We start from the raw sequence: 25,744 nt of genomic DNA on the forward strand, positions 1-25,744 counted from the left end.
CATGACGCAAGAATGACCCAACTAGCGGTGTCGCTAATTTTGCACTGGCCTTGCTTTTTACGCCTGCTGTTACCTCGGAAGCAACCACGAGTGAGGACTCCCCCGACCAACCAAAAAGCAAGCCTTTTTGGCTTACTCGAGTCAACTTCAAGTTACTCGACCAAGTTACCGAATCGGGTAAGCTACCAAGGGTGTCTAACCTTAAGAGGGCAAGCTATAACAGCGGCGCACCCTGATTGGCCCATTCTTTGAATGAAATGAGTTCGCCCTGAAGGATCTCCTTTTCTTTCTCAAACTTTCCGCAAAGCCAAGGTTGCAGATTTGCCCCAGTGATCCTATGTCAGACAATTGGCTCCACAGGGATCATTGATGGCACCAGTCAATTGATGAGAATTATCTGAAGAACAAAGGAAATTGAACAGCCATGTGTTCAGGCACAGCTATTTAAGCTCATGTCGTTAGGATTGGAATCCTTGATGCGACAAGCTAGATGTGAAACCGGATACATGACCCCAAAGTACGGGCCGAGTTTCATATCCAGTCGCACGAACCTAGTGGTGATATGCGACATTTAGCTATGGTGGGGATTGAGCAGTTCGGCCTTTGTGTCGTGGTCTCGATGTTTAGAGCCAGATCGATATGTTTTCAGCCCGAAGGGCGTTTTGCCTTGAGGAACGAGGAACGAGGTGATGAAATGCTCTTGGGGCCTCCTTCCATCCCCCCCCCTTGGTGCCTTGAGGAACGAAAGGCCTTTTGAACGCGCCGACCCTTGTGCAGACTTCACCCGCAAAATCTCTCGCTTCCCATTGGTGGCCCAGAAAGTCCGCCGTGAATTCTAGAGTCGGAAACGACAAGACACCTCCACTTCGTCGGGATGCCGCCAGGCACGATCCTCCTGACGCCCATGAGCGTTAAGATACAATGCCAGCGGAAACGGCCGTGGCAAAAGAATGACGTCAGCCGAAAGGGTCTGCCGGGTCCCACTGGAACGGCGCCCAGGCGCCACAATAAAATCGGCGCCCGGGCGCCGCGATAAGATTTTAGCGGGGCATCCTGTCTTCTGATTGGTCACCAGCTCCAGATTCAATCCCAGCAAAACAATTCATCGTTTATGTACTCCGCGGGCGGCCATGTAACAATGAATGGATTGGAATATTTACGCTACAGAATACCGCGCTTCTTGAACTCTTGTATCCTCTTCCGCCTCCCTAAAAATCTCCGCCATGCCGCGTCGAGACTTTTCTTTGCTATTGTTTCCCAGCTGCTGTTGGACCTGAGCATCCGTGCGTCGAATTTCTTCGTAGTCCCAGTCGATGTAGGCCATCATTTCTTCTCTCGCCCATTCTCTTCGTCCTCCTTGTGGCAAATAACAAAACCGTCCCATTTGTTTATAGTCTTGGCACCAAGCGTATGTTTCCTTGCTGTACCGTTGCGGAAGACCCATTGCCCCACGGTATGCCTGGTTGGTCTTTAGGCTCCCAGCAGGTTGGCTCTTGTACCATGCAGCCCTCGCAGCGACATATCGTTGATATACAGCCTCAGGCGCATAATACGGTAACACTTGAGCTTTTCGGCTTGTCGGTAGTGTGGATGAAGGTAGTGGCGTTGACTGTGATGGCATGGGCAGTTCTGGTTCCCCTGAAGCCCGTGATGGCTGCGGCGATGTGCCCCCCACTACTATAGTATCCTGGGACTGGGCTTCTTCTACATCGATGGGCTGATCGACCGAAGAGCACGGAATTCGAATCTGACTGGCCAATGCATTTTCAGCCTCCTGAGACCAGCCAGCTAACATCTGCGTTGACGTGGTTAAGGATTCGGCTAGATGCGAAGCTGACGACTCTAACAAAACCTCTTCTTGTCTCAGGGGGCATGACTTTGACGTCCTTGAATGGCCTACAATATGACACCTTGAGCATTTTGGAGGTGCCGGCTTTCCCAATCGTTCAAACGCGCTTGGTTCCCGTTGGGTGCTCGACTGTGCAATCTTCGTGTTCATGGTGCCTGTTTTAACCCTATTGGGTTCAAGGATAGGCTGTGGATGTGTCCCGCTGCGTTTGAGATGCCACTGGCGATGGAAATCATGCATTTGTAGAACCTGATTTCTCTCTTGCAGTGCCTTGATCGTGTGAACACAAGGCAGACCATGTGATCTGGTGAAAGTCCCCGTACAGAGTGGCGAAGAGAATGGATCCTTCTTGTCCAGCAACTTTCGCTGCTCTTCGACCTTTTTCATGGCCTCATGGGAGATCCAACCATGTAGAGCACTGAACAAACCTGCGCCGAGATGCTCTGTTGGTTTTCGAGTCTGCTGCCTGGCCTGTATTGACTGCAGCTCTGACAGCTGATTCTCGACTGCGTGCTTAATGGTTCTCCAGACATCGAAAAGGTCGAAACTGCTTGTTTTTAGGTATGACTTCAATAGTGCATGGATGCCTTCCACGCGTGAAGTAACTGCATTACCAAAGTGCATATGTTGATCGACCCAAGCCTTGACAAGCTTCTCCTTATACGGTTCAAGCCAGGTCTTCTTGACGTACGCGACCTCTTCAGAATGGTTTGGAAGGTACTTTTGTTCGAATGCTGCCACACGCTCGTTGAAAAGTGCTTCGGTCGGCGATTGCATGATGAAATGCCAGAAGTTATAGAAATCTGCCCAACCATCCGGCTTTGATCCCCTTTTCATTGGCCCCGCCGCGTTTGACGCAGCGCCAGCAGCCAACTTTTCCTGTAGCGAGAAAATCGGGAGACAATGTGCGAGTACTGCTTTGTTTGCATGCCATAGGCAAAGTAGCGACTGCGCAGATGGGAGTACTCTATCAATCGCGTTGAGGCACGCAAGACAGCGGTCAGAAAGCACCACTGAAGGAAGCCTAGCACCAGTCATCTCGTAGAGAGACTGAAGCCGCTCTAAAGCCCAAACGTAGTCTTCCTCCTGCTCACCGCTAAGAAATGCAAATGCAATGCAAAATGATCGCTGGCAGGCATCTACTCCAATCATGTCAAGGAGCGGCATCTGATATTTGTTCGTCTTGTATGTGCAGTCAAGCAGCAAGAGATCGGAGTAGGCTTGGAGGTATTGCAGAGAGCCTGGGTGGGCGAACAGAATCGCCGTGACCCGTTGATTCTCGTCAACCCGCAGACGACTCCAGAAGCCTTCTCGGTCTAGTTGATTGATCAAAGCATGGATTGAACTTTGCCCTTCGTGCAAATCGTCTTTCAGCTTGGCAATGTAGTTGTAAATATCCTGCCTTGTCGCTAGAGAACCCCCATCTTGCTGCCGCAGATATGTTTGGATATCTCTAGGAGATATGCCCGCAGATACAAGCTCTGCCAGGGATGCTTTCCCGGTGGCGCTGAGTTTGCGATGGACTGGGTGTGCTGACGGATGTGAACTTGGAGGATGATTGTGCTTTGAACATTCCTTGTTCGGTCGATGTTGTAAAGACCAGGTTGTCTTGTCTAATGATTCTTTGGCCAAGACTGAGAATGGGCAGCCGGTGCCTCGGGTCGTTGTTTTGCGTGCGCGTTCCTTATTTGCTGAAGCTTTAGGTTGCCAGGACCTATCACATGCATACGTGACAATTTTCCTGCCGCTTGTTTTGGTGGTTGACTTTCGCGTAATAAACGCGTAGCCTCGCGTGGCAGCCCAGACGTTGATTGCGTTAACTAGCTCATCGCGAGACTTTGTATTCGCCTTCGGGAGGCAAACAGTCGTCGGGGAATGAATTAGGTTCTTCCAAACCGGGAACTGTCGGCGATGTGTCAGTTAAGGTACTCATTCTGCCAGGTTGAATGACTCATTTAGTCGTCGAAATAGATCCTGTTCTGACCTCTGATTGAGAAGGAAATATGGCGATTCTGATGGTGACCAATCAGAAGACAGGATGCCCCGCTAAAATCTTATCGCGGCGCCCGGGCGCCGATTTTATTGTGGCGCCTGGGCGCCGTTCCAGTGGGACCCGGGTCTGCCGTGCGCGGCGGCTTTTGCGTGCACAGACTACAAAGTGCAGGGCGGGACGCTCGAGCGCGTAGCTCCGGAGCCGCGAGGGACGCGGACGACAAACGTCGACGGACGCGTCGTCCTCTCGCAGTGCGACCCGTACAGCCTGCACGTGCAACTGTCGCATTGCCGGACGCTGGACGGCATCATGCTCGTGTCCAAGGTGCGGGAGAGAGACCTGGTGGGCAACAGAGTCCCCGAAGAAATGACTGCCGCGCAGGCGAGACTGGAGAAACTGAGCGACAGGACGGTTCAGGAGGCGTTGCGCTGGTTTGACGACGATTCTCAAGAGTCAAAAACGGCTGCGTTAGGTGATGTGATCATGAGAGAGAGGGGATCAGGAAGCGCCGGCGGCAGGCGGCTGGTAACGCGCTTACTGGACAATGACAGGAGAGGCAAGCCAGTCGCGGCTTGCGCATAGACAGTGTGGCTAACAATCAAGCTCGAACTTGACAATTCTCAATCAAGTTCGACTTCTCGTCAAGTCAAGTTCTCAAGTCAAGTTGAAGGGTTGTCGTCAATCAATCAAGTTAAAGGAGTGTCAAGTTGTCAAGTACTTGATGCCAATAATTACTTATTTAGGGAGTCTAGGAGAGGATACCCTAGATATCGCTAATTAGCCAATTACATCGCTTAGAACTAATTATCTAAGCTGCGCAAACTCTAAACCCACCAGAATCGACGTAAATCGCACTGTACGAAACGTAAACAGCTTAGCGCAATGGCCCTATCTCCTAAGTGCGTGTTGCCCTCCCAAGATGTCACGAGACCCACCCGACTCCGGTAACCCTGGCAGTACGTGAGGGGTACGCAAAGTTTAATCCGAGAAGGGATTCATGCCATTTCCTACCTAAAACACCATAAAATTATTTTGATCGCATCAATGAGCTCCCCTCCAATTCTAGACGAGAGATACAGGTCATCAACCCCTATGATGACACGAGCTTCCTCGTCGATGAAAAACACAGCCATCGCATATGGCCAAATGACTCGACCCGGGCCGCGGTTTTTCCGGCCGACAATGACCGAGGCACGAGCTTCGAGCCCTTCAATGTAGAAACACGCAAATTTCACATCAATACACTGCCTCCAACGCCTCTAGAACTATTCCAGCTTTTCCTACCTATATCCCTCGTTGAAAAATGGGTCGTCTACACCAAAAGCTGGGTCACATGGCTCAAGAAAAACGGCTGGGTTGATAGTTGGAAGACCGAAATGAAGCCAACTTCAAAACTCCACAAATGGGAAGGTCCAACGGCTTCAGAGGTAATGACGATGATTGCAGTGCTTATTTATATGGGTGTGCATAAGGAAAAGAAGATACGAAGCTATTGGGAGAGCCCCAAGCCCGGTGTTCAACGCCCTGAGCACTCATTTGTTAAGTTCATTTCAGTGTTGCGAATAATATAAACAATACGTATATTGGCAATATGGAAGCCTCGCAATATTATTGTATTGCCAAGTGGTGCATATTGTATTAGGTCGTATGACATTGGCCTATATTGTATTGTATTGCCAAGAACCCAATATATTGCCAGTGTGACAATACATCCCATATATTGCACGTGATCTGGGTTATTCTACTGCGGCAGCTAAAGTACATCACCTTGAAACTCTCGTATCCCAAACCATGACTTCAGGCATTCCAGTGCTTCGACTACATCACTCCCAAGCCGATTTCGACGATCTGTAATGGTTATCTTGGCCCCAGAGAAGAGTCGTTCGGGCTCAGCAGACATTGCGGGAATTGACAGTATGTCCACCGCCATTTTACTCAGGTTTGGGTAGTTTTTCTGCTGTGTCTCCTCTAGCCACCATGCAAGGGCGCTTGTGAACCCGTAAACCCGTTCAGAGTTGCAATAACGTTCATATTCGTCCGTGACGAGTGACGGCTGCAGGTGCTTGTTCCTCCAGTTCAAGAACTCGTTCGTGGTCGTCGATGGGACCTCGCAGAGAGGAAGAGGTGATTCCACGGGTTTATAGTCGTTCCACAGCGTCTCCATCAACTTCTCTGACGACTCAACCCACTCCTTTTTCCAGTTCTCCTGTATGTAGTGCCATTTATGCGAAGGGTGGAGCACGATAGCGGCAACGTAGGCAGGCGATTCATCAGTGAGCCGGTAGTACTTGTCCAACTTGGCCCAGCCCGAGTTATACATTGGCGCCATTATCGGATCGTCAATGTATGCCTCCTTCCCTGCTTCGAATTGTGCCAAAACGAAATCCATAGCCAAGATGACGTTGTCGAGTGTTGCAAACGATGACTCGAGAGCCTTGGTCGTCACTTTCAGCTTTTCTAAGAAGGACTTGATTTTCTCCAAGATGATCCAGTCCTCTGAAGAGAGCTCGTCTCCAGCGCAATCTAATTCCATCCATTTGTTGAAATAGCCGTCAATCGCATCTCTGAGGTTCAGGGCCACTCGCAGCATGTTATACCACGAACTCCATCTTGTATCGTTGTCCCGTGCGACCTTACGGTTATGGCTAATAGCAAGAAACTTTTGGCTGCGCTGGACACTTCGTTGGATGAAAACGACGAAGTTGTGAATCTTGCCAAGAGGCCCCTTCTTCCGCCACGCTTCAATATGTTTTAGTGTCACATTATGCACACCAGGATCGTCGAGTTCGAGCTTCTCATTATCGGCGACGAAGAGGAAGGCTTTGGCGGCGAGGTTGATAATATGGCCTTGGCAGCGGAGTCGGTGCACTTTGGGATCGTATTGGATGTCATATCGGCGTAGGAGGCCTGTGGGACGTTAGGGCCGCCAGTCAGGAGAAACAGTGAGTTGTACTGACCAAGCGAAAGGGATCTCATCATGGTGTCGTTATTGCCAGCGTTGTCCATGACGAAATATCCAAGCTTGGAAGCAAAGCCCCATTCGTCAACCACCTTCAAAATGGCCACAGCGAGATGAGAACCGTCGTGCTCACTGTCGATGTCTTTCAACGCCAAAACATGGTGTTCCAGCTGACCGTCTTCCGTGACATAGTGTGCGACGACGCCTAAGATGGCCAAAGAATTGGGAGAAGTCCAAAGGTCGCAGCTGATGTGAATTCTTGATTTTGCCGACTGTATGCGCTGCTTGACCCTCTCTTTCTGGTCTTCATACTGCCGCATAATCCATGTCTTGACGGTATCATGTGTATCCGGAAGCCAAGTCTCGATATCGTTATTGATGTAGGCCAAGAGTGCTCGGAACTCTGGGCATTCCACGAGCCGAAATGGGAGAGAACAGGCCGTGATAAACCTCACGTATAACACCTCGAGCTGGTCGGGTTCGATCGAGTCTCCGGATTGATCGTTGAGTCGACGGCGTTTTCGGGGATTTTCTTCTGCCGCAACACGAGCTTGTTCGATAATAGTTCGTATAGTTGTAACTTTCGCTGTTCGCGGGGCTCCTTTTGGCAGACCGTGACCATCAGGAGGAGGGTCCATGAGATGTTTTGCAGGAGCTGCAGTACCCCTGAAGAGGCATAGGTTTTGTCACAATTTTTGCAGCGCCACTCTTCCTTTCCAGTCCGCTGATTGTAGTATCTCGTCTCTACCTCCTCGTCTGGCATATGAGAGAAGACCCATGATGTCCTGGGCTTGGTAGAGGAGGTTGTGGAGACGGTGCGAGGTCAAGATGACAGGCACTTGGACTTTTGACTTACGTCTAGATCATCCAATTGCTGGCTGGAAAACTCCAGAAAGTCGCCAGAAATTGACGACTCTCTTCGTTGCGACCATTGCGCAAAAGAGAGGCGTTGTTGAGGCATGGCGGTTAGATCTGTAAAGTTAAGTTCGACAAGTGATTAAAAAAAAAAGGAGAGGGGGGAGGGCAGAGGCGAAGATGGCCCAACCCAACATGGTCTGCACTCCCTCACGCGTTTCTTTCTTGCGTGATCGCGTGTTAGGTCTAATTGTCAATAAAGAAGTGCGTGGAAGTGAACGATAGCCAATAAAATGCCAGCTATCCCTGCTTCTTATATAGGGTAAGGCCGAGTTCTGCAGCTTTCACGGGGCTAATTCACCCAAGAATTGACAACCCAATATAGATAATATATTGCCAATATGGACATCCTCATATTATATTATCACAATATCGTAGTCTTCATATCATATTATCACAATATCAGAAAAGGCATATTATATGGTATGTATTGCAATATACTACTTTATTGCCATATTATTCGCAACACTGGTTCATTTCATACGATACGTTTCAACTTATCCATAGGCACCTTCGCCCCTTTGATCACACCCAAGTCGACGAGACTGCACCACTTCCGAGGGTATTCCAAGGCGTTGAAGAGTGGTCTGAACATATACAATCCGTATCTATGCAGCTATTCCGGCCTGGGTCCCACCTAGCCGTCGATGAGTGCATAATCCGCTATACGGGCAGAAGTGACGCTATCACGACTATCAAAGGCAAGCCCGACCCCGTTGGCTTCAAGATTTGGGTCATAGCCCAAATGGGCTTCTTTATCCAGTGGCTATGGCATATCAAAGAGGCGGAACAGGGCGCCGTTGGCGTTGAAATTTCAACACAGAAGTCATCATCACAACCCTCACAACCCTCACAAGCCCGGCCTAGGAAAAGAAAAGAAGAAAGGTCTCAGTCAAGGCCGCTGAGAGAGCCCCTGATACAGGAGACAACGATGATGCAGTGAATTCGACCCAAGCCGTCGTTATTGGCCTAACAAGAACACTGCCAAAATCGACATATCACGTCTTTGTGGATAACCTCTTCTCATCCCCACCTCTCTTCCGCAACCTCCGCAAGCAGGGCTACGGGGCCACAGGCACGGCTCGTACGAATAGCGGCATCCACGAGGAACTAGTCAGGGATAAGAACGATGACGGCAAGGTCCAAAAAAATGTACGAATTTAATACTATCAAGGCGATACCGACACCTGACAACCAGGTACCGACTTCAGACACTTTTGGCTGAGAAACCCCTACTAATTCGTCTTCTTTACGTATCCCTAGGTCAACCAAATTGCTTGGAAAGACAACAAGCTTGTGTTATTCTTAACCACCGTGTTCACCGGCGCCGACGATGAGCGTGTCATACGGCAGAGGAAGAAGCCGTCGTCTAAGAAGTCAGAAGCCAAGCCAATACGCTGCTTTTTCGGTGACGAAGCTGTCAAGATGATCAACATACCGACAGTGGCTGCTGCGTATAACGACGAGATGAACCATGTTGACCGAGGTGACCAATTGAGGTCATATTATAAGTATGACCACCGCCTACGCCGTGGTGCGTGGCAGGCTCTAGCCTGGACCTTCCTCCTTGATGTGGCCCTCGTTAACAGCTATGTTGCTCAACTTCACGGGCAGCCAAATTGGAAGAGATTCACAAATCATAGGGAGTGGCGAGAGTGCATTTATAACGAATTATTCAACGCCTACGGCTATGACAGTCAGGCAAGACGACGTTACCAAGCAGGAGACGAGCGTGATCTACAAACACCCGAACTACAGAGGGAACACGTTAACCGTGAGATCAATCATATCGACCGCCATGTCAAATCAGACTGCCTAGCTTGTCAGCGCCGTCGGCAGGGGCAGGTGCGAGCAAAAGGCCAGGAATGGGCCCCCCTGACGGAGGTTAGCAGCAATAAGAGGAAGAGACGCCCTGTGCGGAGGCAGACCTCCCATGGCTGCCGGATTTGCAAGGTTGCAATTTGTAACGAGCGATATTGTTGGGACTTCTATCACCACCTAATTTAGTAGAGAAAAAAAAGTACCGTTAATTTGACGCATTTTAATTGGCCCAGACCCCTCATCGTGACATCTTGGGAGGGCAACACGCACTTAGGAGATTGGCTCCCAGCGGCCTCCAGCGAGCGCGCTGGATGCTGCTAGCAAGAGCAGTAGGACGAAAGCAGCCGACCTTCTTGTGGTGTCCGGTGTCAGTAGCTGCGATGCGTTTGGAGGGTGGATGCTGGGCGAGGTTGTGGTTGAGAAGGACGCGATGGTGTCGCATCCCCCTCAGAACCACGAAAATCGCTCAGATTGACCGCTCAACCGCGCATCGTCCGCGAAGCGAACAAGCTGCAAGAGGGATACTGGCGCTAGAAAACCACCCGACTTGAAACCGTTCTGGCGACGAGACACAGGGGCACCCTCGAATCGGTCTGGCCCTGGATGGTCCATGCGTTAGGTGGCCCAAGGGAGGTTGAAGCGACGTCGGCCCGAAGGCTCAGAACAAGCCTATGTGCTCAATTTGGTCGTAAGCTGTTAAGACTGACGGCAGTGGCACCATCACCATCGCCACCTCCCCAAATCACCAGACCCCCAAATCCTCCCTTTGCCGCTCACTCCCATGTCACTTCCCTAGGGGCCGGAACAAAATGACACGCTCACTCGCATGACGCGCCTGCGCATCCCCCCCATGTGAGCTAGCTTTAGAGTCTGGGGCAAGGAAAAGCATGGGGGTGGGAAAGACTAATCACCAAGCTGGGGAAATCTGGGGGAGGAGGCTGCGCTACGGGGCCGGCAGGTTGGGAGAAGAAAACTGGGGGATGGGAATGATGGAGGGTGGGAGGCTGATCTGGAGTGTCAATATCACACAAGGGATAGGCAGACAACGGAAAACCGACAAGCTAGAAAAGGATGGAAGAGACTAAATTGGATCCTGGGCTTGACGATGGCTTGGCCCCTAAGAAATGAACCTCAACGAAACCAGACCCCTGGCGATCACCGATTCCCACTAGCTCGCGGCAGTGTCCGGGGGCCTGAGCCCGTCCTGCTTTGTGCCAGGGGACGCTCGAGTCTGTGACAAATGGGTGGGTACCCAGGAATGGGTTGTAGAGGCGGGGGATCGTCAAAGGAAATTACCGATGCCCCCGAGTAGAAGAAAATTGGGGAGAAGCAGCAAAATCACATGACCGGCCAGCGCCGCTGCGGAGTGTTGATGGCGGAATGCTGATGATGCGACATGAAAACTTTTGAGCGCCGGGGAAGCGACCCGTCAATGAACAGAGCCCCTTCCAAGATACAACATGAATCCAAAGAAAAATGAGAAAAATCCCACAATAAGCACCGCGTCCTGTGCTTCCTTCAGTGCCAAGTGTGAACTCGAAACTGGGAACCGGGAATTGGCAACGCCATGTCTCGTTCGGCCCCAGATTGGATAAAGTTGTGGGAGAAAGGCCTAGGGTGGTACCCCTGCAACCCGGCTTGCGGACCCCGCAGAATCGTAGACTTGTGATCAACCAGGCCGGCCAACCTCAACCAATCGTCCTCCGCCCTTCAGCTCGGCGTGTACCACCACGCCAACCTGCCTTCTGCCTTCTGCCCTTTCTGCCCAGGCTGGCAGTGAACCACTGTTCACGCAGCCCGGCAAGGCGACGGGTGGCAGGCGGCAAGTGGCAATGAAGACGGCTGCTGGTGGGCGAGAAAAGCAAAGAGAGCCTGGATCGTTTCCCTCTTACCTGCCGACTATTGGTGTCACAAGCTCGATGCTTTTGGGTCGCGAGTACGCGCCAGGGTGGCGCGAAGGCAGCAGACGGTCCATTCTTCCCGAAGTCATGTCGTAGGCGTATGCGCGGCTGCCTGCGCCATAGTAGCCTCCGTTGTACGTGGACGAAGAGTACGCTGCCGAAGGTCGGCTGTACGAGTTATTGGGGCAGGTTGTAGCACTGCGATTAAAGGGCCACAGGTTGCTAGAGCTGCCCGTGGGTGGCGGCGGGCCCGGGGGCCGAACATTGAGGGACCGGAGGGCCGCAAGGGCCGAAATGTGTTGGTAAGCTGCCGCTCCGGTTCCTGGAGTCGCTAGTGGGGAACTCAGAAGCATTGAGCTGGGTCGCGAGGGCGACGCTCGCGGAATGATGTCTTTGGGTTCGGGGTTGCCCGCGGAGTAGAATGGATAGTCTGCCGACGCGTATTGGCGGACCGAAGAGGCCGATTGTGATGTCCCCGTTTGATCAACTCTCTGGCAACTGGGGTGTTATAATTAGCATCATCGGGGACTCACGGGGGTTCAGCGAGGACGACATCCACCGCTAGCGAATTTTGTAACATACTTGTCGGAGCAGTACAGGAACATGTCATCCTGAGGAATGAATTGCTTTTCGCAGGTCATGCTATAGCGGGACATTGGGTTAGCACCTGCTCAGTCTCGTTTGTTGGGTAAACCTGCACAACGAATGCCGTTGTCCTTCGAATTTCGGGTCCTTACTGCCGCCAGGGGTTTGGTTTCTGAAGATGACGGCAATGCAATCGCCAGGGCAAAAAGCAAGGAACCGTCATGACAAGAACCAAATTCGGAAAGATAAGGAAAATTTTTTTGGCATGACGGTGAGACGTACCAGAATTGCGGGAAACTCTCCCTCCCATCTTCCCATGACTCTGTCCATTCCCGCTTACGTTGGCGCTGACTTCGGCCGAGTTTCTGAGGAGAGTGTCGCCGAGTCATGGCGGGCCACTTATACTTTGTAGGTTCGGTCGCGGTAACGGTTTTTCGCGCGTCCGTTGAAGTGTTGGGCAGGCCGTGGCCAGACTTTTTCCGGTTGTGGTGCATTATGTGTTTATTGAACGAGAGGAAAAAGAAGTAAAAGGAAGAGAGATTGATGAAAGACGGCCTCATTGGGTCTGCGAGAAGGGGGAGGGTAATATGATATGAGGCCGATGGGGGACAGCAAACGCGGTACTTGGTACCGCCTGTAAACCAGAGGTATTTAGGGGGAATGCCTGGCACCGATACAATATTGGTGTGGGGCCCAAACCGAAAAGTGCCGGTGTCAAGTCAATAAGTCTCAACAGTCTTCTGGGGGTAACCCCATTTTTTGTTTCAACAGGTCAGACGCGGGTAGCCGGTTAAGTTAGTGGGTGCTTGGACTTAGTGCAACCCCGAACATGGAGTGGGTGTGGCGCCGTCTAGGCGCACAGGGCCCGTGTGTGCTCGGGGCACGGCCCCCCCTGTCAGCGGACTAGGGGCACAGTCCCCTGACTAAGCATTTCTCGTTAAATTGGGGATTGACTGAAAGCACTTACACATTCAACGGAGTCGACAACTACCTTTCGACTATGATTGTTGAAAATGGGAAGGCTCAAGTTGCTTAATTCAGATAAGTGAGGGGTGTGAGAAGAGCTACCCAAATTATACACAGCTATGATAGCCGGAGAATGTTCTAGGGCTTTGCCATCGAGTGATCGTCTAACACCCATGACTTCCAACAATGATACAGTCTTCTGTCCTACGGCTAGCTAAGTGCAAAGCTTCTTGTTCCCTGCTGTCCGTTTCTATTCTCTTCCAAATGTCTTTAACGCCCCTTCTTCTATTAGCCAAAGGATTATCTCCCATCTCTTCAGCGACCTGGGATTCAATTCGCTCATCCTCAGCCTTGGTCCAGTCTAGATATGCCATCATCTCTTCTTTCGTCCATTCCCTTGACCCTATTGACGTTGTATAGCTCTTAGATATCTGTTTGTAGTCCAGGCACCACTCATAGCTCTACTTATCATACCTGAGTGGGAGCCCCATCGCCCTGCGATATTATTGGTTCGTCTTGATGCTGCCGGCCGGCTGCGCTGTGTACCACGCGCTTCTTGCGGCAACATATCTTCCATATATAGCCTGTGGCGAATCGTACCTCGGTGGCGATGGCGATGGCGGGCCAGGCGAAGGAGATGGTCCATGAACCGGGGATCCTGACCGCTGAGAGGCGCCACCGGGCGAGTCTTGCAAGGTCCCAGTCACAGTCTCTGGCTGATCGGCGAGGACTTCCGGTGCCGCTGTCACTGCCGATGCCGATGCCCTTGTTGTTGCCGATGCCTCTGTTGCTTCCGATGCCACTATTGCTGCCGGTGCCTCTGTTTCTGCCAGTGCTTTTGCCTCTGCTGCTACCTTTTCCAAGAGCTCTTGATGCCGCAAGGGACATGCCTTTGAATTCATTTTGTGACCGACTTCATGGCATTTGCCGCATTTTGGCGGGGCCTTTGCCCTTGCCTTTCCTATAGTCTCAACGGCTTCAAAGGAGCTTGGTAGTCTTTTTGTGCTTGATTGTGGAAGATTTGATGTAGCAGCCCTTGCATCTATGCGAGTACGAGGCTCAAGAAGTAACTGCTGCTGCCCTGGGCGCTTGAGATGCCAATGCTTGTGGAAATGCTCAAGAAGAAGAACTTGACCTTGTTCTTGTAAGGTTTGAAGTAAGTGAGCGCAAGGTAGTCCCAGTGTTCGCATAAAAACGCCAGTGCAGCGAGGCAAAGGGAGACTATTACCCAAAAGCCGCTTTCGTTGCTCTTCAACCTTCCTCAACGCCTCAAAAGAGACCCAGCCTTGAACAGAACTATATAGAGCTATACGAAGCTCAATTGGTTGCCGAAGTTGCTGTTGGGCTTGATTCGACTGTAGCTGATGGACCTGATTGGTAACAGCTCGTGTAATAGCGCCCCAAGCCTCAAATAGATCTAATGTAGATGTATTTAAATAGCTTTTAAGCAGACTATGAATACCTTCAACACGAGAGGTAACAATAGTGCCAAAGTGAAGATGCTGATCAACCCAAGCTTTTACAAGCTTCTCTTTGTGAGGGTTTAGCCACGTTGCATGTAAATATCCAATCTCATTGACGTAGGTGGGTAGATATCGCTGCTCAAGCTGCTGAACCCGCTGATCAAAGGTTATCTGATCAGCTGATTGAATGATCAAATGCCACTGGTTGTAGAACTCTTGCCAACTAAGAAGCTCTGCCTCGATTGTCTTTGGATTTGTTCGATGTTGAACAAAGGCTGGCCGACAATAGGCAAGGACTGCCTTATTAGCATGCCAAAGGCACAGCAGAAGGACTGCAGATGGAAAGCAGATAGCAACTGCATTTATACAAGCTAAAGCACAGTCTGTAATAATAACAGATGGAAAGCTTGTATTGCAGATCTCATATAGAGACTTCAGTCGTTCGAGAGCCCATAGGTAGTCTTGTTCCTCTTCGCCGCTGAGGAATGCAAAGGCAATGCAGAATGATCGTTGGCAGGCATCAACGCCGATAATGTCAAGAAGCGGCATGCCATACCGATTCGTCTTATATGTGCAGTCTAGAAGAAGAAGTTCAGAATACGCTTGCAGATAGGTAAGTGAGTCAGGATGAGCAAATAAAACTGCTGTAACCCGTCCTTCATTATCTACCTGCATACGATTCCAAAAGCCCTCTTGATCTAGCTGGTTAATAAGAGCATGCATTGTATTCTGGCCAAAGCGAGATGATCGTCGAGCTTCTGCAATGCTGTTGGAGATATCCTTCTGGGTTGCAATGGAATTTGAATGTTGCCGCATATAGGTTTTGATCTCCTTTGAGCTGATTCCAGCCTTCGTAAGATTGCTGATTGTTGATTTATCGTCTTTTGAGAGCCTTCGAAGAACAGGATGAGCAGTTAGATGGGTGCTTGGCGTGTGGTTATGTACAGCATATTGACTATCTGGTCGATGTCGTACAACCCAGCCAGATGCATCCGGTGACTCCTTTGCGGTGATAGAGAATGGACAGAGAGTGCTTCGAGTGTAGGTTGCTCGAATACGGCTTCTTGAGGCGCTCGGAGGCCGACGGGCACGATCGCAAGTGAAGTAAACTGTAAGCCTCCCAGACTGCAGACTTCTCAACAAGCAGTACTGATTGATAAGGCCCTTACTGATAACTGATTGATTGATCACCATGTTACTGATACTGATTGATTAGCTTATCAGTAAATGCCAAGACATGACGTAGTTGTCCTTTCAGCCCGAATATGTCGCCACCCCTGATTCTCAGCCTAGTTGTCATCATCGCGAAGTACATGCACCTCGCGAATAAGGTCGTTCTTGTTCCAACTGCTAAGACACTCTGTCATCTCAATAGTCTCAGCCCCAAGGCGTGCACGATCAAACGAAATAGTACGCCGAGCACCTGAGAAGACACGTTCGGCCTTATCCGACATAGGCGCAATCGAAAGTACGTTAATAGCCATCTTGTGCAGCCGCGGGTATTCCATCCGTTGCTCCTCTCTGGCCCACCATGCAAGGGGACTGACTGCGATTTTGCATGGAGAACCGTTAATAAACTTCTCCAGCTCATCCTCATCGCCGCACGCCTCCGTCACGTCGAGCGATAGCGCCAGCCTATCATACGCTGTCATCTGGGTCTCCGGAGGCTCCTCTGGAGTACTGGCAACAGGAATATCTTTGTACTGAGCCCAGATCTGTCTGGCTTTGTTGATCGCACCATCATGCCAATCCTCATGCCAGTTCTGGCGGAGGTATTTCAATCGCTTTGATGGGTGGAGAAGCAATGCCGCGGAGTATACAGGCGTCTCATCAGTCTTGAAGTAGTACTTATCAAGCACAAACCAACCCATGTGGATGGAGTGGATAAGGCGTTGATTCTCGCTGTACGTCTTCTATCATAACGTAGTTAGCGCCATCATGCATCATGCTATACAAGATCGAAGTGACTGTATACCTTTGCATCTTCAAAATGCTTGAGCAAGATGTCCATATGGTAAAGTAACTGGTCTAACGACGACCACTTCTTCTGTTGCGCTAGTGTCGCCTGCCAGAAGGGTTGGAGGAAGTCCGCCGTTAACCTGAGGACATCCCAGTCATCCTGTGTGAGACTATCTTCACCCAGGGCCTTATGATGCTCTTGTTGAAACATCATAAGCTTGTCTCTCTTCTCTTCTCGAGTGCAGTACGAAGTAGCATGTACCACGAATTCCATCTCGTTGCATTGTCAATGCCGAGTGCACGACCTGCCAGGCGCTGCCACGCATCGCTGTGCACTGTCGAACTCTGTATAAACACGGCGATATTGTGTAGTTTACCAAGGGGGCCCATCGATCGCCATCCGGCTTGATCCTCCGGCACTTTTCGATGTTTACCCTTGCTGTTCTTTTGCTGCAATTGCGCCTGTAGAGACTCGACAACTGTGGTGTTCGCGTTACTATCTGCCTCTTCAATTGCCGCACGGAGTGCCTCTTTGCTGGAGGCGAAGAGAAACGCCTGGAGGCAGAGATTGATAATATGGCCTCCGCATCGAACTCGGCGCTCGGCGGGGTCCATTCCCAATGCCAAACTCGTTCGCCAATGCCGTCGATAAAGCACGCAGGCAAGTGTCATTGGCGGTGGCGTTGTCTGATGTAAAGTAGCCAATGTTGCCAGCGACATCGAAATATCGTATGGTGTCAAGCAAGTGCCGCGACATCGTCTCTCCGGAGTGACTGTACTGTACGTTCGGCAGACCCAATAGGGCCTCACGGAGCTCGTAGTGTTCATCAACCCATTGCCCACATATTCCGAGAAAGGCTTTGCGATGCGGCGATGACCATAGATCGATGCTGAAGTGGATTTGTGACTTTGCCGCCTGCAATTGAGCCTTGATGTTCTCGCGATGCATCATGTATGACCGCTCAACATGAGCCAATACCGTATTGCCTGACTGGATAAGAACCTCCTCTGCCCTCGGGTTAACTGCGCAAAGAAGCGCTTGATATTCCGGCCAAGAGACACAGTTGAGCGGGAGACGGCGGCGCGTGATCAGTTGGATTTGGGCTTCATAGAATGCGTCAAGCTTGATCGTATTCCGCAGGATCGATTCTTCGTTCCGGGAGAGTATCGCTCGATTTTTCTCTTCGGCACGCGTGAAAGCTACTTCCAGAGACTGTTGAAGTGCCTTCTTGGCTGGCCTTTCTTCGTCATCAATGATAATACCGTGGTCCTTTCGCATATGTCGTTTGGCGCTTGTGGTCGAGACTGTTCGCCATGGCGGGTTGTGGCAATGTTGACAATACCACAGTCTCTGGTTATTCTGGTGCGTCTCTTCGTCTCCTTGAGGCACACGGAAGTACTTCCAGGTTTCTGGAGTGCGTAATTTACGTTTCTTCGGCTGCGATTGACGCGTAGACGCGGATGATGCGGGGAAAAGGGGCCGGAGAAAATTGACTGTTGTGAATGAGGCCGCTCAATTGCGGAGATGCTTGATTCTGGCGCCGGCGAGCTTAATTCTTCGCATTGAACGTCCCCTACGAATAGAGACGACCCGGGAAGCATGTCGGCGCGTGGCATATCATTCATGTCTTATAAATGCAAGCCTATTGAAACCTTTGGAGTGGTGCGCACGAGACCATCTACCTACCTTCAAAACAAACGTCGGACCCCTGGCTCTGCCCGACAAGTGGCATAGCGCTAAACGCGAGAAGCGGACACGCCGTGTCGCGTCAGCTTCGCGCACTTGTCGCCCCATTTTGGCGTCTGATCAGAATTGATTCTTGAGCTCGTCACTCAGCTCACGCAAGGTTGCGTCGTGGGACCTTCGAGGTTAAGCCATCATGTGCAGTCCAGGAAATCTGCGAAGTCGCTCATACAACGTCAACGGGCGTATTTTGGGTTGGGCGCAGTGGGTTGGGTGACGCTAGCGGGGTAAGTGCGTAGATAACCTTTTTCTCGACGGCGAAACGACAGCTGGGAAAGATAATTCTAACCGGGGTGGAATCAGTGCCAGGAAGGCGCTCTCGCCAGGGAAAATTTCAGCGACGATGCCTTCAACTTGTATGATAGATCATTTGTAGAGACCAGCGTGTTCGCTGCGATGTCAAGTGCATTGCGCAGCAGAATGCTAAGTGAGCCAACCTACCCTATGTACAGCGAATAGAGGCTACCGCATATCTCACCTATTTGTTATGGCGGGGCTGGTACCTAATAACTCTGTGCCTGTTTCCCTTGAAAGATAACAGGCGCCTCACTCAAGCTACGAATATTCGGGTTGTAACCTTGCAAGATATCGATTCAAAGTTAAAAAAAAAATATTGTGTTGCCGTTGAATACATATGTAGAAAGTAAGTAATTCTGGGCTCTGACCCGGGCGATGGGTTGCGTTGCTGAGGTACCTGATTTACCGAACTGATCGCAGCAATCTGACTGTACCTGCTAACACATCTTAGCACCACGTAGGCAGGTCGCAATAGCCTGGTCACGTGAGTTACTGATTACTGATTGATTGGTTAGGGGCTTACTGATACTGATAACGTATCAGTATCAATCAGTAATCAGTACTGATTGATAACTGACTGCTTGTTGAGAAGTCTGCCCAGACTTGCCTTTGTTGGACCTTCCGGTAACAAAGGCATAGCCTCGTGGTGCTGCCCAGCGATTGATCGCATGGAATAGATCATCTCGAGATGCATATGTATGCTCAGGAGGTAAGCAGTCTTCCGGAAATTGATCCATTTAGGTTAATTGATGAGACGATGTAGAGATGAAGATAAAGATGCTTAACCCCTGAAAATCGCTCCCTCGAAATCGCCTAATAATAAATGCTTAGTCAGGGGACTGTGCCTCTAGTCCGCTGACCGGGGGGCTGTGCCCCGAGCACACGGGCTCTGTGCGCCTAGACGGCGCCAGTGGGTGTCGGCACTCGCTCACGCACCCACCCAGTCTAGCTTTTTGCCGTGCGGCTGAGCCGAAGGGCGCTATGCTGAATGTGTCGCAGGTACTGATGGGCCATGAGTAGTGATGTTGTACAGGATGTCCAACCGTGTTGTACGTACGTACGTACAAAACGAAAATGTACGTACGTGTACTGCGTACGTACGATAGGGCCCACAATGTTCCTAACACGGCAATTTATGGGTCCCATCGTACAAGTACGGAGCTGTACAAAATCTCTGCAATTCTCTCCTCAATGAGGGTATCGTCAAAAAGATGCCGCCCATCAAAGCTGACGCTGCCTTCGTTTGGCGACAGTTTATCGACCTTGGCCGCTCTAACTGTAAGAAAAGTAAGCGATACAGATGCCGTCACTGCCAGAAGGAGTTTGCAGCGACCTCTGTTGGGAGGCCGAAAGAGCACCTCGCTGCGTGTGACAAATGGGCAAGCTAAGCAGCGACAAGAGCGCCAAAGCTCGAGATAACGCCGGCTATCTTCCCTCATATTCTGAAGCTGTACAAAAGAAGATAACGGAGGTCGGAATTCAGCATATCTCTCTCAGGACGAGAGCCGCAGTTTCGCCTATGATGCCGCCGCTGCTGTAATCGCCGGCGGTCGCCCCTTCAGCCTCTTCGAGAGCCGTCGTTGGCGTTATTTCTTCACTCGCATCAAGCCTGGCTGGAAGCCCCCTAGCCGTGCCGTCATCACGCGAATTCTTCCCGAGTTCTATCAGGAAATCTATGACGAGGTTTTCAAACGTATTACCAGCTCGGAATGGTTCAACATCTTATTTTGACGCCTCCGATAATGTCTCGGGCCACAGGATCGTTAATATCTCGGTACAGGTACCAGACGGCCCGGCCTTCTACTGGAAAACACTTGACACGGGAGACGAACAGCACACGGCAGAGAACTGGGTGCGGCTGATCTGGGGAGAAATGCAGCAACTGTGCGGCGGCGATCTCTCCAGGATCAATTCTATCTGTACGGATACCGAAAATACGATGCGCTCTGTACACGACCTGCTAGGGGGATTCCCAGAGCTCTCACACATCAACTCTCTCTCTGTGCGATTCTCACGGCCTTCAGCTTCTGATTAAAGATATTCTTCTTCTTCCCTTCTTCGAGGATCTCTTTAATAACGTCAGCACCCTGCTCGTGTTCTTCTCACGGTCTAAATTACAATTACAAAGATTGAGAATGTGCCAGCGCACAAGGTGGAACGGAGTAACTCGCGCGCTGATCAGAAGGTACCGGTGAATTGTTAGCTGCGACTGAGAAATCGATATGCTAACCTGCTCGTTCCGAACAGTATAATTACGCGTTGGGGTTCCCAGTACAATTCTTTCTTCTCCCTCCTCCGTTCTCGAGATCCTGCCAGAGACTGGTCTGTTCGAAAAGATGTACGGGATGAGTTGCGATCTCAAGATTGCCCCGTTCTCCTGCCCGAAGCGGTTCGGATCATCAAAGACAGCAGCTTCTGGCTAGAACTCGAGGCTGCGATCGCCGTGCTGAAACCGGTGAACGACTTTCAACACGTTTCCGAGGCTGATGGGGCGGGAATTGCACACGTTGTAAATCGCTGGCTGCAAATCAAAAGCAAATGGGCTGAGATGAGAGAGGCTGATCAGTTTCCTGATATTCCGTGGGACGATATTGAGGCTATATTCAAAGCTAGGCTTGATAAGCAAACGTACGATATACATTGGATCGCTGATGCCCTCCGGCTGTTGTTGAATTGCGCAGTGATGCTGGGTGTGATTGATAAAATCAAGGTTATTATTATTATTGTCATGGTGAGAGCTCCCTAAGGGTTTATATCCCATGCGATTCCATCTAGGACTTTCAACATTCAATCTAGGACTTTGTGATGTAACCCTGAAGTGAGGGGAAGCTCCCAATTATTCCAACACGCCCCCATCCACCTTGCCTTCAGGGCACAGAGCCATCGTGGACTTCTGTGCTCCAATGGAGACGTCCGCTCTCCTCGACTGGACATTGACCGACCCGTATTGCTTCAAGGAAGTGGCCGTGGCCAGTGGTATCCAAAGGTTTGGTAAGACCGTTCGCTATTTGCTCGTGAGTGCTGACGTATTGTACGTCGATACGTCCGGCCTCAACCTCCTCTCGGATATGGTGTTCGACTAGTGGAATGTGCTTGGTTCGCTGGTGGAGCTCTGGGTTTCTACACAACTTCAGGGAACCCTGGTTGTCGCCGTTTAGCAGAATTGGTATGTTGAGCGGAAGTTGCAGTTCGGAGAAGAGACTCCTGATCCAGGCCAATTCTCTGGCACACTGGGAAAGTGCCGTGTATTCAGCCTCGGTTGTGGATAGGGCCACTGTTTCGTGTCGTTTAGCCCTCCAGGAGATCGTGGAATCCTCGATCTGAACTAGCCATCCGTAGGTTGATCTCCCTGTGGACCGGTCTCCTTTCCAATCGGAGTCGGCCCAAGCGGTTATGTTCCACGCGGCGTCGTCTGCTTTCTTGACGCCGCCAAGCACTAGGCCGTACTGCCTTGTCTTCTGTAAGTAACGCAGCCCTCTCTTTGCGAGCTGCGAATGAGTCGGCGAAGGATTCGCCATGTATCTTGATAGGGCAGAGAGAAGAAAGGCAAGGTCGGGTCGTGTCTGCGTCATTCCGTACATGAGAGAACCGGTCTTCGAGCTGTAGTCCTCCCGTTCGCTTGGAGAAGCGGAGTCTGCGTCGTCTCTAGGCAGTAGTGCGGACAGGGCATTTCGTTCCATGGGCGTGTTGACCGGTCGGCACTCCCCGAGTCCAAATTTCTCGAGGATCCTTGCGAAATAGGCACCCTGGGAGAGGTATATTAGTCTCGAGTTCCTGTCTCGGGTTATTCTTACTCCAAGGAAATGGCTAGCAGGACCGAGATCAGTCATTGTGAAGATCTCTCCCAGGCGGGCTTTGTACCCTTGGATTGCTTCCTTGTCGCTGCCCATGATGAGGAAGTCATCCACATATGTGATGATGATCACTCCCGTTGTGGGATTGTGATATACGGCCGTGTCAGACGTTGCTTGTCTGAAGTCAAGGGATTCTAGAGTCTTTTTGAGTTTCTTTTGCCATTGCCGAGGCGCCTGCTTGAGTCCGTAGAGGGATCTGATCAGTTTGCAGATTTTCTCTGTTGAGAATCCTGGCGGGCGGTCTTCTGGGTGTTGGTCGAAGTACTCGACGAGCCCTTCCGGCATCTCGATGAAGATATCTTCGTCGAGGTCCCCTTCCAGGAACGCCGTGGCCACGTCCATCTGCTCGATCTCCCAGTCGAGGCAGGCTGCAACGGTGAGGAGGATCCTCCATGTCGCCGCTTTAGCGACAGAGGCAAAGGTCTGGTTGTAGTCGAACCCAGGCTGCTGCTCGAAGCCTCTGACCACCAGCCGGGCCTTGAACTTTTCCAGGCTACCGTCCTCGTTCCTCTTGACCTTGAATACCCACTTGACTGTGAGTGGCCTGTTGCGAGCTTGGTTGCGGTCCAACATGCGCCATGTCCCTTTCGTGAGGAGACTGCGCAGCTCACTGTGTATTGCTCTGAGCCAATGCTCCCTGTATGGACCCTGAAGCGCTTCAGTCATTGTTTTGGGCTCAGTGATCCCTTCTTCTCGGGGATCGGGCAGCAGCTTAGCTGATGTCATTGATGTTGTCGTCTGTCCATGCTGAGGATTATGCACCTCGGCATGCTGAAGATTATTCACTTCAGACCGATTCGGGCTCGGGGTCTTTGCTTGCTCCGTGACAGACTGTGGCCGACTCGAGATGGGAGCTCCGTTCGTGCGGATTGTCGGCTCAACATCATGCTCAGCTTCAGTCTGGAGATCTTTCTCTCCGACCTTCTCGTAGAATGTTACGTTTGCAGAGCGGACGATCTGATGTCCCTTTCTGCGAGAAGGCACCCAGCAGGTGTAGATCTGTGAACCTTCCATGCTCAGGTAGATTCCAGTTTCTCCTCTTGGACCAAACTTGTGTGACCTCAATCTTCGTTCCTGTGGTATGTGCACCGTGACCTGTGAGCCACAGATTCGTTCTCCGGAGAGATCTGGCTTGTTGTCTTGTCCCGGGAAGACTTCATCGAGGAAACTTTCCATGGGAGTGAGCCCTTCAATTGCTCTGGTGGCTGTGACGTTTGTCTTGCGCACCATGTCTTCCAGAACCAGCGGCCAGAGATTTACTGGAATTTGCTCCGACTCGATGGTTGCTCTGACTTTGTCGAAGATGATGCGATTCGATCGTTCAGCAACTCCATTGAATTCGGGAGTGTATGGGGTTGTCTTGTTGACTTTTACCCCATGGGCTGACTCGAGATTCTTGATAGATGCACCGTAGAGTTCAGAGCCGCCATCCATCTGAATTGCATAGGCTTTGACCCTGTATTGGGTCCAGAGCATCGAGGTGAGCTGCCTCAGAAGTTCCGAAGCCATTCCCTTCCTCGTGAACGTGTAGGCCCATCTCATTCGATGTTTGTCATCTGTGGCAATCATTCCCCATTTCTCGCCTCTTATGCCTGGAGGATTGACTTTGAAGGTGTCGACGTGGATGAAGCCGGCCTTGGTCGCTCGCTTCCGTCTGTTCCGTGGAGACCATCGTAGGGCCTTTGATGTGTCGCAAGCCAGGCAGTATCCGAGGGGCTTGTGGTCGTGACGGCGGCCGCAGAACACCCCTTTTGTAATTTTGGCGGTCTGCGATACCTGGTGCAAGTTGACATGGCCGAGTCTTCGATGCCAAAGATCGACGTCCAGGCACTGTTTCGACGAAATGCTGTGATTGTGCACCTCTAGCTGGGGTCCATTGATGGATTGGTTTGGAGAGGCAGACCCTCCGGTGTTGACGTATAGGCCGTCCCTTCCTACGTGAAGGTGGCCAAAGACATCTCCCGTCGAGTCGTACAGATCGTGCCCGTCTATCCAGCCGCCGTTTTTGTACAGCCTGAGCCCTGACATCACGTTGACGGGAAATTCAGGAATGAAGAGGGTGTCTTTGAGGTTTATTGTGGCCTGCTCGCCCCATTTGTTCATGAAGTCGACCTTGACTGTTCCTCTGCCGGATGGGAACACCTTCCCACCGCCCGTAATGAGGACTGTTCGGGTTGCAGGTTGCAGCTCTCTGAAGAGTGTCCGGTTGTTGCAGATGTGGACTGACGAGCCTGTATCAAACAGCCATTCCGCGTGCGTGACGACATTGTCAAGCGAGATCCTGCACGTTTCCGCATTGTCCATAGGCTGCTCATCCGAGACACTGTCCTCAAGGATGAGGAACGATCTTTCGACCGTCATATGGTTTGATTCCTTGATGTGGAGGTTCTTAGAGTTGCCGTGTTGAAGATCATGCTCCATGAGTTCCTTGGCGAGACGAACCGCCCAGTCAGGTCGTTTGTCTTTGTGGGCAAACCAGCAGTCATTTTCATGATGACCTCTCTTCTTGCAGTTCGTACAGGTGTGATCCTTGTGCTTGCCGATTCGATGATTGGTTTCCTTGTTGGATTTGTTCGTGGCTCGGGAGTTCCTTGAAGAGCCCCTCTTCCGGTTGTTTGCGTCTTGTTTTCTCATGTTTGAGCCCTTCCTTCCAGTTCTCTTGCCGTGGGCCCAGTACGCAGAGGCAGGGCCAATACTGTCGTCATCATCTGATGATCGGTTCTCGTCAATGAGGTCTTGCTGCATTGATCGTAGTGTTGGTGGATGCTCAGAGCGTAGGAGAGCGCGCTGCCTGGCAGTCCAATCGGGGTACTCATTCTCGCAGGCTGCCAGATAGACTACCTTTTTAAGGGTGTCTGAGATTGGCTCTTTCTGCTCGAGCAGGAGTTTGACGAGTCGTTCAAAATCGACGTTGAACTGTGGTATCGTCTCGTATGAGCCAGTTTTGATCCGAATAAACTGGTACAGTGTTGTTTGCAAGAGGACTGGACCAGTGCCGACGCAGTAGGCTTGGAGGATACTGAACATCTCTTGAGGGTCTCGATCCCGACCAGTTGACTGAGTGCTTCTCCAGTGCAGTTGCCTCGAATGGAGACGGCAGCTTTTGCCGCCTTGATCTTTTGATCCGTAGTCTGCTGTTCTTCAGGGGGGTAGTCGCTAAAGACAGCATCTTCAAGACCATTGATTCGAAGAATGGCCTTCTGAGCTGGGCAATATTGCTCCCAGTCGGAAGGTCCGCCCAGCTTGAGCTCTTGCGGAAGGAAAAGAGTGTTCTTTTCAGAGAAGAAGGTAGTGCCTCCATGGGCTGAAGATGATGTGTATTCTCGACCTGAAGTATCAGATCGCGAAGCTTCGGATTCGGGCGATACTCTAATTGTGTTGCGAGTTCGCATGGTAAAAGGTGGGGCTCGACGCGTAGGCATTTTGAGATGGGGTTAA

The 25,744-nt window shown here is 51.1% G+C and overlaps 7 protein-coding genes across 7 annotated transcripts; 2 read left to right on the forward strand and 5 right to left on the reverse strand.

Moving 5' to 3' along the window:
• Positions 1–1,156: 1,156 nt before the first annotated feature.
• MRS44_017502 (uncharacterized protein) lies at positions 1,157–2,626 on the reverse strand (the record flags this gene model as incomplete). The annotated part of the gene is made up of 1 exon (XM_065615413.1): positions 1,157–2,626. The coding sequence occupies one exon, from the start codon at positions 2,624–2,626 to the stop codon at positions 1,157–1,159; it is 1,470 nt and encodes a 489-aa protein (XP_065471485.1).
• Positions 2,627–5,595: 2,969 nt separating this feature from the next.
• On the reverse strand, positions 5,596–7,439 carry MRS44_017503 (uncharacterized protein; the record flags this gene model as incomplete). The annotated part of the gene is made up of 2 exons (XM_065615414.1): positions 5,596–6,749; positions 6,800–7,439. The coding sequence occupies 2 exons, from the start codon at positions 7,437–7,439 to the stop codon at positions 5,596–5,598; spliced, it is 1,794 nt and encodes a 597-aa protein (XP_065471486.1).
• Positions 7,440–7,949: 510 nt separating this feature from the next.
• Positions 7,950–10,012, forward strand: MRS44_017504 (uncharacterized protein; the record flags this gene model as incomplete). The annotated part of the gene is made up of 5 exons (XM_065615415.1): positions 7,950–7,978; positions 8,224–8,541; positions 8,595–8,868; positions 8,980–9,600; positions 9,812–10,012. The coding sequence occupies 5 exons, from the start codon at positions 7,950–7,952 to the stop codon at positions 10,010–10,012; spliced, it is 1,443 nt and encodes a 480-aa protein (XP_065471487.1).
• A 1,413-nt stretch (positions 10,013–11,425) lies between these two features.
• MRS44_017505 (uncharacterized protein) lies at positions 11,426–12,517 on the reverse strand (the record flags this gene model as incomplete). The annotated part of the gene is made up of 3 exons (XM_065615416.1): positions 11,426–11,936; positions 12,021–12,080; positions 12,306–12,517. 3 exons carry the CDS (start codon positions 12,515–12,517, stop codon positions 11,426–11,428), a joined length of 783 nt encoding a protein of 260 aa, XP_065471488.1.
• A 975-nt stretch (positions 12,518–13,492) lies between these two features.
• On the reverse strand, positions 13,493–18,206 carry MRS44_017506 (uncharacterized protein; the record flags this gene model as incomplete). The annotated part of the gene is made up of 8 exons (XM_065615417.1): positions 13,493–14,406; positions 14,452–15,030; positions 15,130–15,577; positions 15,766–16,365; positions 16,428–16,551; positions 16,674–17,098; positions 17,196–17,821; positions 18,095–18,206. 8 exons carry the CDS (start codon positions 18,204–18,206, stop codon positions 13,493–13,495), a joined length of 3,828 nt encoding a protein of 1,275 aa, XP_065471489.1.
• A 1,457-nt stretch (positions 18,207–19,663) lies between these two features.
• Positions 19,664–20,183, forward strand: MRS44_017507 (uncharacterized protein; the record flags this gene model as incomplete). Its single annotated transcript, XM_065615418.1, has 2 exons — positions 19,664–19,730; positions 19,915–20,183. The coding sequence occupies 2 exons, from the start codon at positions 19,664–19,666 to the stop codon at positions 20,181–20,183; spliced, it is 336 nt and encodes a 111-aa protein (XP_065471490.1).
• Positions 20,184–21,319: 1,136 nt separating this feature from the next.
• On the reverse strand, positions 21,320–25,728 carry MRS44_017508 (uncharacterized protein; the record flags this gene model as incomplete). The annotated part of the gene is made up of 3 exons (XM_065615419.1): positions 21,320–22,198; positions 22,247–25,264; positions 25,327–25,728. The coding sequence occupies 3 exons, from the start codon at positions 25,726–25,728 to the stop codon at positions 21,320–21,322; spliced, it is 4,299 nt and encodes a 1,432-aa protein (XP_065471491.1).
• Between the last annotated feature and the right edge of the window lie 16 nt (positions 25,729–25,744).

The sequence above is a fragment of the Fusarium solani genome (assembly GCF_023522795.1).
Source record: "Fusarium solani strain SB1 chromosome Unknown bctg00000014, whole genome shotgun sequence".
NCBI classification, from domain to species: domain Eukaryota; kingdom Fungi; phylum Ascomycota; class Sordariomycetes; order Hypocreales; family Nectriaceae; genus Fusarium; species Fusarium solani.